Here is a 12595-nt window from a genome sequence, read left to right as displayed (position 1 = left end):
GTGTGGGTCACTCGCTCAATCACCAGTTTTCTTCTCCCTTTTGTGTGCTTCTATCCTCCCCTGACCTGGTTTCATCTGCCCACCAGTCCTATCTGGTCCCACCCATCAGGCTATATCCTCCTCACCCACCCCCATTCCAGTTTCAGACCAAGGAGTAGGCTGTTTAGGACTGGGATGAGGGAATTCTCTGGGAACAGAGGTATTGAATTGAATTGACTTTATTTCTTACATCCTTCACATATATGAGGAGTAAAAATCTTTATGTTGCATCTCCGTCTAATGTTGCAATGTGCAATCATAGTAATTTATAATAAATGGAACTGTCAATGTAACATAGAGTACATGCAGATCAGTGTGAGTTCATCAGTCTGATGGCCTGGTAGAAGAAGCTGTCCTGGACCCTGTTGGTCCTGGCTTTTTGCTGTGGTACTGTTTCCTGGATGTTAGCAGCTGGAAAGATTGTGGTTGGGGTGACTTTGGTCCCCAATGATCCTATGGGCCCTTTTTACACATCTGTCTTTGTAAATGTCCTGAATCATGGGAAGTTCACATCTACAGATGTGCTGGGCTGTCCACACCACTCTCTGCAGAGTCCAGCGATTAAGGCAGTGATGCAGCCAGTCCAGATGCTCTTAATTGTGACCCTGTAGAAAGTTCTTAGGATCTGGGGGCCCATACCAATCTTCCTCTACCATCTGAGGTAAAAGAGGTGCTGTTGTGCCTTTTTCACCGCACAGCTTTTTACCTCCAAGGACAATGGAGGTTGAATGGTAGAACAGAAGAGTACTGCTTAGTAGGGACCCTTCAGCCCCAATGTTGTGCTGCCCTTTTAGCCTACTCCACGATCAATCTAACTCTTCCCTCCTACGCAGCTGTCCGTTTTTCTTTCATCCACATGCCTGTCCAAGTTTCTCTTAATTGTCCCTATTGTATCAGTCTCTACCACCGCAACTGGCAATGCATTCCAGGCACTTGTGTGTAGGGAAAAAAATCTACCTCTGAAATCTCCCCCAACCTTTCCTCTAACCACCTTAAAGAACATTCTCTGAGACTGTATTAGCCATTGCCACCTTGGAAAAAAGGTGCTGGTTGTCCAATCTGTCCATGCCTCTCAACACACACAATGCTGGTGGAACATAGCAGGCCAGGCGTGTCCATGCCTCCTTTAATTTTGTACACCTCTATGAAGTCTCATCAAAACTGGGGAATGCTGGGATGGGAAGGATTGTTTTGGGAAATTGCATGGAGCCAGAAGATCAGCTGTGGTCAATGAATACTGGCAGATCTGAAGGTATTTTCACTTCTAATTTTGATGTTGTTTAATCAACAAAATGAAGGGATGGTGTGGATGATGCCAGCTTTGATATTAAAGCAAAGCTGTTTCTCAGTCTCCGTCCCTGAGTTGGAGCAGCTTTCACTCAGCTGTTGGCACTTGCCACGTTCTGCATCTTAAAAAACATTCATGATGTTTGCAGAGGTCCTGGGAAGAAATCTGCAGAGGCCAAGGGAAAGAAGAATAAAGTCCTGTCTCTGAACTACACCGCTGCACGACTCCAAGAGAAGGGGGTCCTGCTGGAGATCGATGATCTGCCCACCAGCCAGTAAGTCAGTCATGTTATTTCTGAAGTTGTAAACCATTGGTCAAATCCTGCATAAGTTTTCAGAGGAGTAAGAGCTTCTTTCCTTGGAGAATATGGAATAGTTCCAGTCCTGACAAATGTGACTTACAGGTTCAAACTCAGAGAATGAGAACAAAATGAATACACCAATGCATGGTAACAATGGCACCTGGTCATGTGCACTGGAATTAAAACAGAAAATAATGGAAACACTTTGTTGGTTAGGCAGCATCAGTAGAGAAAGGAATAATTGGCGTTTCAGGTTCAGACCGTTTATCAGACCAGGTCCAAGTACAGATGTACTGTGGAGAGCATTCTAATTGGTTGCATCACCATCTGGTATTGAAAGCCCACTAGACAGAAACAAAATACTACAGAAAGCTATAAACTCTGCCAGCTCCATCATGGACACTAACCTCCCCAGCATCCAGGAGACCTCAAAAAGCTGTTATCCATCATTAAGCACCCCTATCACCCAGGGAAATGTTTTCCTTGCATTGCTGGGGGGGTGGGGGGGTGTACAGAAGCCTAAAGAAACTCACTCAGCATTTCAGGAACAGCTTCTTCCCCTCCGCCATCAGATTTCTGAATGGACAATTAATGAACCCTCACTATTTTTCCTCTCTTTTTGAACTACTTATTGTATTTTAATTTTTATATATACATATTGTAATTTATAGTTTTTATTATTATGCATTGCAATCAATCTTCCCTCTAATTTTTTTTTTTACAGCTGTTTGAACCAACTTTGCTCTGAGCAGGAAATTCTTACATGGCTTGAAAACTGTGCAGTGCTTTATACTAACATCATATAAAACAAAATTCCAGCTGCGTGTGCTGAGAACATTTCAGTTACTGTGTGGCCACGCACCCGCACAGCTTAGAGGGAACAGTGATTGCAATATACTGCTGCTGCCAAACAACAAATTTCACGACGTATATCAGTGGCATTAAACCTGATTCTGAAGTTAGGTTCAGATTCATTGATCAATCACATTACATTGAAACACAGTGAAATTTGTTGCTTTGTGTTAAACCAACACACCGGAGATTGTGCTGTAGGCAGCCCATGTGTTGCCATGCATTTTGGCGCCAATATAGCATACCCACAATGCTCAGCAGAAGAAGACAGAACGCAGCAAGCTCAGTTCCTCCCTCCCACCCACGCACATACACAGTGCTTCAACCCCAGGGCAGGTTATCTTGGGCTTGCAGCAGACTCGTGAATTCATAGACATTAATCAGCTTTAATGGATTCTCATAAGATAAAATAACATAAAGAATAGGAGCAGGAGTAGGCCATCTGGCCTGTCGAGCCTGCTCTGCCATTCAATAAAATCATGGCTGATCTGGCCATGGACTCGTCTCCACTTACCTGCCTTTTCCCATAACTCTTAATTCCCCTACTTGAAAAAATCTATCCAATCTTGTCTTACATATAATTACTGAGGTAACCTCCACTGCTTCATTGGGCAGAGAACTCCACAGATTCACCATTCACTGGGAAAAGCAGTTCCTCCTCATCTCCATCCTAAATCTACTCCTCCGAATCTTGAGTTTATATGTCCCCTAGTTCCAGTTTCACCAACCAGTGGAAACAACTTTCCTGTCTCTGTCTTATCTATCCCTTTCATAATTTTATGTTTCTATAAGATCTCCTCTCATTCTACTGAATTCCAGCAAGTACAGTTCCAGGTGACCCAATCTCTCCTCATAGCCTAACCCCCTCATCACTGGAGTCAACCTGGTAAACCTCCTCTACAATGCCTCCAAAGCCAGAATATCCTTTCTCAAGTAAGGAGGCCAGAACTGCACACAGTACTCCAGGTGTGGCCTCACCAGTACCCTGTTCAGTTGCAGCATAACCTCCTTGCTCTTAATTTCAATCCATCATTCCATTTGCCTTCTTGATAGCCTGCTGCACCTGCAAACCAACCTTTTGTGATTCGTGTACAGACATTTCCAACTTCCTCTGCACAGCAGCATGCTACAAATTTTTGCCATTTAAATAATAATCTGCTGTTTCATTTTTCATTCCAAAGTGGATGACCTTGTATTTATCAACATTGTATTCCATCTGCCAGACTCATGTCCACTCACTTAACCTATCTATATCTCTCTGCAGACTCTCCGTATCTTCTGCACAATTGCACAATTTGCTTTTCCACTCAATTTAGTCTCATAAACAAACTAAGATACACTATACTCAGACCCCTCTTCCAGATCGTCAATGTATATCGTGAAGAGTTGCAGGCCCTGCACCAACCCCGGCGGCACACCACTGATTGCCAACCAGAGGAACACCCATGTATCCCAACACTGCTTTCTATTTGTTAACAAATCCTCTAACCATCACCCCAATACTATACATCTTTATCTTATGGAAAAGTCTTTTATGCGGCACCTTATCGAATGCCTTCTGGAAATCCAAATAAATAACGTCCATCTGTTCCCCTCTATCCACTGCGCTTGTTGTATCCTCAAAGAACTCCAGTAACTTTGTCAAAGAGGACCTGCCTTTGCTGAATTCCTGCTGCGCCTGCCTGATGGATCCATTTCTTTCCAGATGCCTTGCTATTTCTTTAAATTATCATCAAAGCCTCTACTATAACTTCTGCCATTTCTTTCAGTACCCTGGGATACATTCCACCAAGACCAGAGGACATCTATCTTCAGACCCACAAGTTTGCTTAGCACTCCTCCTCTCCCGAGTATGTAATAAGCTGTTGCTGGGACCTGCTCTTGCCTCTGCTGATGTTAGTTATAATTGTTATCTGCTTCCAGGTTGAGGAACGTTATCTTTGACATTGTGCAGAGCGAAGAGGCCGGGACCTTCGAGGTGAGGGCTCGTTTCATGGGTGTGGACATGGAGAGGTTCCATCTGAAGTATCAGGTAAGTTTTGTAGCTGTTTCCCACAGACAAGCCCTGTCGATTTGGGCAAGGGCTGTTAATGTGAGGGTTGCATCTCGTCTTCGTCTATCCAGACTCAATAGCTGTGGACCATGTGGTGAAGGTGGATGGAGCCCAGGTAACTCAAGCTGATTAAAGGGAATGGTTTGTATCGGAGGCTGTCAGCCAAGGGCCTCACTTGTAAACTAGTTTTCTAATTCAAGGCTGGACATTAAATGTACATGATGAGCCATATATAAAACAGTGAATAATGAATTGGACATACTGATGTGACCCACACAGTCTCTTTGTCATTCAACTTGCAATGATCCTCACACTGAGTTGACTGACTGACTGCTGAGAAGTATTACTGAGCCGTGTCAGGGTTGCTTATAGATTCATACAGCATGGAAACTGGCCCCTCAGTCAAACTGATCCATACTGACCAAGATTCCCATCTAAACTAGTCCAATTTGGCCCATATCCCTCTATTCCATGTACATTTTAAATGTTGTTAATGTACCTGTCTCAAGCACTTCCTCTGACAGCTCGTTCAACATTCTCACCAGCCTCTGGGTGAAGAAGTTGCTCCTCAAATTCCGATTAAATCTTTCCCGTCTCACTTTAAACCTGTGCCCTCTAGTTCTTGACTCCCCAACCCTGGGAAAAAGACTGGTTACTTTTCTCCATCTTCTCATTATCTTCTCTCCAGTTCATCACCCTTCATGCAGGCATCTTTTCAGTAAATGGCAGTAAACCATTTGCCTCTTGATGGCTTACAACATTTACACAGGCTTTTGCTTTCCAGCAGAAGTTACTGGAAAGCAGTTGGGGATTGAACTGTTTTGTTTGTCTTCATCCCCCGGCCCAGGGGTCTCGCAAGTCCACTACTTACCATGAGACCATAAGACATAGGAGCAGAATTAGTCCTGTGCTGTTCAGCCTGTTAAGTTTGATCTGCTGTTCAATCATTGGTGTTTTATTTTCCCTCTCATCCTCATTACCTCAGGTCAGGGATGAAACCCGTAGTCTTCCAGAAATGCTTCACTGGCTGTGAAGTCCACTGGGATCGTCTGGGATTGCGAAACGGTTTATTAAAGTGAAATAGTGTTACTAGTGTTGCAAAGTATGCCTGAACTCAGCAACTGCCTCCCTGAACCTCATTGCCTCCTTTAAAACCTGGCCCTTTGGTTAGGATTTTGGTCAGCATTTGCAATCTGTCAATTTTGTTTGATTATGCTTGTATGAAAGAAACTGAATAGTCAGAGAAATGAAATAAAGGCAAAATGCTGCAAATAATCAGCAGGTTCAACAGCATCTGTGATGGGTGAAACTGAATGAGCCGAGATCAGTAATCGCTCTGACCTATCCCGTCTGAACTTGAAGCATTTCACTCACAGAAAGCAGTCCTGATATCATCAAACTTTCTGACTCGGCTGGTTACAGGAGACTGCAAATGAGGAAATCTGGAACAACATACAAAATGCTGGAAGAACTCAGTGGGTCAGGCAGCATCTCTGGGTGGAACAACTAGTGAATGTTTCCAGTTGTAATGAGTCTCAACCCAAAAGGTCCATTCCCCTCCACAGATGCTGAATTACTCCAGCTTTTTGTGTGTTGTTTCTGGCAAGGGTGGTACTGTTGTGGTCTGGTGAATTGACTTCTCAAACTCTAGTCACTCTGAAGAGATGAGAGGAAGGAAAGGAACAAGATCATGAACATGAGATTCTGCAGATGCTAGAAATCTGGGAATCTGGAACTGCACACAAAATGCTGGAAGAACTCAGCAGGCCAGGCAGTATCCATGGAGGGGAATAAACAGTTGATTTTTCAGGCCAAGACCCTTCAGTTTATTGCCCTCCATGGATGCTGCCTGACCTGCTGAGTTCCTCCAGCATTTTGTGTGTGTTGCTTGGGATGAGGTGAGGGGGAAGAGTGGAAATAGTAACAGAGGCTTAGGGTGATATGTGGAGAGCTACAGGTGGTGCAGCCTGTTTGGAAAGAAGGTGGAGCATGGAACCAGATAACGGAGGTGGAGAGAAATGTTAGCTGTCCATTTCCCTCCACAGATGCTGCTCCACTCACTGAGTTTCCCCAGATCCAGTTCCAGTATCTGCAATCTCTGACTATGGCTTCTCAAACTACTGAGTGTTTCCAACACTTTGTTTTATATTTCTGTATTCCAGCATCTGCAGTTTTGTTTGATTTTCATTGCCTAGACAAGCGCATCACTGTTGGGTTGGCCAAGCCAAGTGCTCATTTTCTCTACTGTTTCCCAGGATCTTCTCCAGATGCAGTACGAGGGAGTGGCTGTGATGAAGATGTTCGACAAGGCCAAGGTTAACGTGAATCTGCTGATCTTCTTGCTCAACAAGAAGTTCTTCAAGAAATGAGTTGCTGTCTCACACTATTGCTTTTGCAAAAGATGTAACCACGTGCTTCTGCTGTGCAGACGCAACTAGCATTAGAACATACCATGGTAGATCACCTGTGGCACACCAGTGTGTCAATACACATATATAGTTAATATATTATTGCTTAAAGGTAACCTCAGACTCTAATAGCTTGGAGAAAGGAATTGAGAATTGTGTCCTCTGTGCTCTTTACAAAAGGTTTATTGTTGAATCTGGAATCTCAAGGCTTCAAGAACATCTGGGGCCAGATCCCCTGAACAGTATCTCCAGTAGCTCTGCCAGTAATAACAGATTTATTTTCTCCATCTCATGCCTTGGGATTATCCTCTTAACTTCCCCTGTGTGATTATGGGAATCTACAGCCATTTCCTTGGGGTCCAGAACCTTGATTCCTGCTCTTCCGCCCACTCTTTCAACCTGTCACCTGCTACTCGTGTTTAAACTGAAGTGGGTTATGAGTTACCGTGGGTGTGCAGTGGGCCATCAGGAAAAGGGAGGTGTAGGGGTCAGAAGCAGTCCTCTGCTCCCAACCAGTTCGGGGGCTTCAGATGGAGGAGAAGTAGGTTCTGTTTTATCCCAGTCCTAAACTCTAAACCATGTTTTTAAACTGCAGTAGCTTCACAATGATTGGATTGGAAAGTTGCCTGTTGACTCTGAGCTCCATGGTAAATGCTTGTCATGGGGCTTTAGACAACTTTGTGTTAATACTACAGCATGCTTGCTTGGTGAACCTAACCAAGTGTTGGTGCTAGTTGATTGTGAATCAGGGCCACTGCATCTACAATTATATTTACCTCATGATTTTATACTTAAGGATGGAGTTGCCTCCATCGCTGTAGGCCCTGAGTTATGTCCCTCAGGAGAATTTTGTGCCATAGAGACAAATTTCTGTGACAGAAACAACGTTGACTATATTCTTGGCATGTTAGGAGGTCTTCACACCGAATGTCTTCATTAGGGACGCAGCCCCCACCCCTGGCCTGCTACAGAACCCATGGCCTACTCTATCCTGTTACCGGAGCCATTGAAATACGCACCATGCTTTTGTTGATTGACATGGTAAGACTGGGACCTTCAGGGTTTTTATGTGTATGTCCCATTGTAGGAAAGAACACAACAGGCAAAAGCCCATTTCTGAGCAGCCACGGTACTCTTTTGTGAGGGGCTGCAGCAGTTCAATGCTTTTTGCTATCTGCTCTCAGTCGCATAAGCTAAAGGAAGTGTCCAGCATTTTAAACCAAGAACTGGATGTGACCAAGTAAGCTGGAATACTTTGTGGCTCCCCATGGAGGGAGGGGTCCCAGGTGCCATGTGACCAGAGCGCACTTCAAGGCAAGGCAGTGGAAGGAATGAACCAGTACGGTTTGTCAGACCACAGCTCCCAGTGTGCTTCAGGTGGGGCACTCTGCTCCCTTTGTCTGATGACTCAGCCCTGTTCTGAAGGAGTGTTTATCTCTTCACCCCAGTTTGGTTGTAGATTTCCCCATTCATGCAGCAAGATCTAACTGCCAGCTGGATCTTGCGTCCTGCTGAGGGTGTGACATTGAACCAGGTTTTCTGCCTGTATCACTCCCCCATCACCTTGAGTGAAACAGTGACTCTGCTGTTGGTTTTCCTCCATTATCTTAAATTAGTCAGCTGATAATTGATGAGAAAGATCTAATTCAATGTTTCAGTTCGTGGTACAAACTATTTTATCAAAGTGTTGAGATTTTGTGTGTAACAGTTATAAAAGTTTACTTTTTTTTTTTAGAAGACCTGCTCTGAGCAGCAGTGTACAATTGCACCCACTGATCTGGCAGCTCGAGTAAGTAGTTTGTTCAGACTGTATTGGGATGAAAGAGCAGGCATTCTGTTGGATCTGCCCTCCACCAGCATCACTGAAACCAAATTAACCAGCCATACTTGGGGCAGTCTTGTAACAGTATCTAATCTCTCAAAGTTGCTGCCTGTGTAAAGAAGTTCTCATACTTTACATAACTCCCCCCAAGCTGTCCAGTCATTCACTGTGATCTGACCAAGCCTCAGCTCCCAGCTCCCCATGGCCTTCAAAGCCAAGATGGATGTTTTCCACACCAAAAAAAACAAGTTTCTGAAAGAATCCATTGGGTCGGGCAGCATTTGTTGAGAAAAATAAGTAGTCTGCATTTCGGGTCGAGACCCTTCGACTGCACATAAAGAATTGAGGGGAAGTGCAGGGCATAGGTGGATCCAGGTAAGGGGGAGGGTGATAGGTAGATGCTGGAGAGAGAATGGAGGTAGTGGAGGGGATAGATGAAGGTAACAGAGGGCTGCTGATGGTGGTATCTGATGGGAGAGTGAGGCGAGCATGGCAGTAGGGTGGACATGGGGAGCCCTGGTACACTGAACCAAACAGACTGTCATAGCTGCAGGGCTGATGATACCCAAGACCTAGCTGGTGCCTTGAAGCCCCTCACCACCAGGGTGGTGGATGGAAGGAGGTAAGTTAGCAGTAATCATTCCAGTATTGAGGGAGTGCCAAGGTTTGTGGCCTGGATACATTTTTAATGGTTTAGTTCTGGAGCACGTCCCACATAGCCAGAATCTTGGTTGAGATTTAGTGACTAACTTGAAATATCCTCGTCCCTGTCACTGACCTCTCTGTGTGTTTACCCTTCAGTTTATTAGAGAAGACAGGGACTTTGGGGCTTAGTAGGCCACCACCACTCTCTTCCCCTACCAATAATCAGCAAGAATGGCATCCATTCGAGGTAGCCTGAATTGGAGCAGGTTATTAAACAACTGTGGACTCAGATGCAGCTGGAGAAGGACAGAGTTGGTCTGACCAGCAGGTCTGACTCCAGTGGGAGTTAGAACAGGAAGGAACACTCCAGAGGTATGTGATCTAGATTGTTAGACGGACACCAAAAGATGGACTTCTGTGCTGGCAGTGAGGTTAAATCTTCTGATGGTCACTTTTTAAGATTTGTACACAATCGTAAAGAAATCATGTTTTTTTAAAAAATGGTACAAAAAATGGTCAAGTGTAACTGACCTGTTTGTGATCAAGATGTTTGCTAAAATCACTACATTTTGTAACTGGTGCTTTTACATGTTGCTCCTTCTGTCTCGTTCTTTGACTCTGTTGTTTTTGGAGTTTGTCATTTACTCCCCGTACACTGTATTTTAATTTGTACATTATAGCTGGAGGCTACACAGTGCTTTGGTGCATTTAGTGCATCTGCAGAATGGTTTCATTGCTCAATCCAGATACAGCAATAGTGGAGAGCAAGGAGGAGGAGTGTGTTAGTGTTACAGTTCAACGTCAGTCTGAATCCAACATATGGTTTTGGAATGCAAGTCTCTCTTCTGCTGTGGGAGATTCACACCAAGTCTCAGACTGGCAGATGCAAGCTTGTGGTTTCAAATGGTCCATATGTTGATACCATCTTCAAATTCAGTCTTGATGTGTGAAGCCAGCAGACATCAGCTGTGGAAAATGGAATAATTCTGCCTTGCCAGTAATTTGACTCAAATTCAGATCAAAGCACCTTGAATCTAAACCCTTGTCTTTTGACCTTGAAAACCCTTTTCTGTGTGTTTATTTCTCAAAATAAATTAAATGTCAAAAACAAAACTTGAATCAAATTGTGTTTCAATGGTTCAATTTCATGTCAGAGGATGTATACAGCATGCTACCTGAAATCCATACTCTTCACAGACATCCATGAAACAGAAAAACCCCGAAGAATGAGCAACAGCAGAATGTTAGGGCCCCAAAGCACCTTCCTCCCCATGCACAAGCAGCAGCAAAGCATCAACCCTCCCCCAATTGTTCCAGCAATAAAGCATTAGCCACTCTGCCCCACCACCCACCATGCCCCCAGAGACCATAAAACCTCGACATCTCAATGGGCCCTCCCTCACTAATGAGGGAGAGACAGATATCGCTCCTGGCACAACAAGAGGGGGGCCAACAGCTCTGTTTTGATATTACAGTCTGCAAAGTTGCTTAGTCAATTTCCCATGACTTGAGAATCAGCAGACTCTCTGTCACCATCGAGAGAGATCACGATACTTGAGTGCTGAAGCCTTTGACAGCAGTACGCGCTGTCTCAATGTTTTGATATCCCACGACATTTCATTAGGTGACATCGGCAAGGAATCAGGTCATCCACAGGACTGCACCCTGGAGGTGCATGTATTCCAAGCCGCTCCAGGAGATGCAGAAATGCAGGCCACTCACCGAGTTCTGAAAAGCAAGAACCCACTGTCTGACGAACGTAGTTTGAGCGCAGCTGTAGATCATGGAATCTGACAGGATCCCAACCACCTTGAAAAGGGGTAAAAAAAGACATGAGAACAGAAGATTTAAGCTGTTTTGTGGATAAACTCGAGGAAGTCACCCAGGTTTGCTGCCTAAGAAGTACTCCAGATCTGATAGAGTGCACTGGTCACTGAAGGAGTTGAGTTGACCTTTAGTGTGTCCTCAAATAAAACTCCATGCATCTTCATAGTGGACAAATCCAGAGAAAGTGAGGGCCTGCAATAAATGCTCTGTGAAAAGTAATGGAGGATCCATCATTGGCTTAGCAGCTTATTATATACATTTATGTGTATGAGGAATATGTGATGGTGTAACATGAAAGATAAAACAACACTCAACAATTATATTAATAATAAGCTGGGTTAAAGCATGGATATGGAATAAAATGTGGATAAATACACAAATCCCAGCATGTATTTGCAATGTAAACAGCATTATAAAAAGTGGTTTAAGGTGTCTACAGTGCAGTGACTGAGAAGGGGGTGGGGGTAATTAGAATGGTTGATTAGATTAACTGCCTAGGGGAAGAAATTTTTAAAGTATGGAGTTTTAGTTTTAATGGCCCTACAGCACTTTCTGGAAGGAAAACAGACTATTTGACATTTCCACAATAAATACAAGGGTTAAGGTGCTGACCAAATGTTAATAGGGGTTTGACTTCACATCCATGCCTCAGTAGTCGACAGACTGCAGGTCTGCTGTCATGACCTTCCTGGGCCTTGACAGCTCAAGGCAGACAAGACAAGTCAGGCACCTCCTTCTCCAAGTGCTTAAATTTGGGCCCACCTCTTGTTTGACCCTATCACGTTATAAGAACATGAGGAGCGATGGGGCATAGGTTATTTGGTCCCTTAAGTCTGTTTCCCTGTTTGATAGTATCTTTGCTGTTCTTTAATGTTAAGATTCAAGTTTATTTATTACACATACATAGACACATACAGTGAAATGTGTTGTTTACATTAACAACCAATGCATTTTAAATGCAGATTAAACGCATTTTCAGTAATACAGCATAGAAACAAGGCCTCAGCCTTTTGGGAGGAGAGGGGTGGCATAGCAGCATAGCCTTAGTGTAATGTTATTATGGTGCTAACAACCCGGGATCAATCCCTTTCACTGTCTGTAAGGAGTTTGTACGTGTTGGTAAGTCACATGGGTGTAATTGAACAGTATAGGCTTGTTACTATGCTGTATCTAACAAAAACAAAAATGTGTCCTCAGATATCCCAATAAATTAAGCAAACATGGTTTCACATTCAGTAACTCAAGCTGGCTGTGCTCAATCTTATTTTCTGAGAGACTTAATATCAATCGTTTCTTACACATTCAGCAGTCATAATTTCATGCTAATGGATCTTTGGTGAACCATTTTTTTGATTTTTTG

At 43.9% G+C, this 12595-nt stretch overlaps 1 protein-coding gene across 1 annotated transcript in view; it reads left to right on the top strand.

The window, feature by feature from the left end:
- LOC140735815 (ras GTPase-activating-like protein IQGAP1) overlaps nucleotides 1-10521 on the top strand; it is a 247891-nt gene extending 237370 nt beyond the window's left edge. Inside the window, 3 exon segments of the mRNA XM_073061320.1 lie at nucleotides 1476-1601; nucleotides 4404-4512; nucleotides 6789-10521. Of these exon segments, the coding sequence (XP_072917421.1) occupies nucleotides 1476-1601; nucleotides 4404-4512; nucleotides 6789-6902 (349 nt within the window). The 3' untranslated portion in view covers nucleotides 6903-10521.
- The last annotated feature ends 2074 nt before the right edge of the window (nucleotides 10522-12595 follow it).

This window comes from Hemitrygon akajei, chromosome 11 (assembly GCF_048418815.1).
Source record: "Hemitrygon akajei chromosome 11, sHemAka1.3, whole genome shotgun sequence".
Lineage (NCBI taxonomy): Eukaryota > Metazoa > Chordata > Chondrichthyes > Myliobatiformes > Dasyatidae > Hemitrygon > Hemitrygon akajei.
The sequence above is the reverse complement of the archived record's forward strand: the minus strand, read 5'-3'. Positions and strand labels throughout refer to the sequence as shown.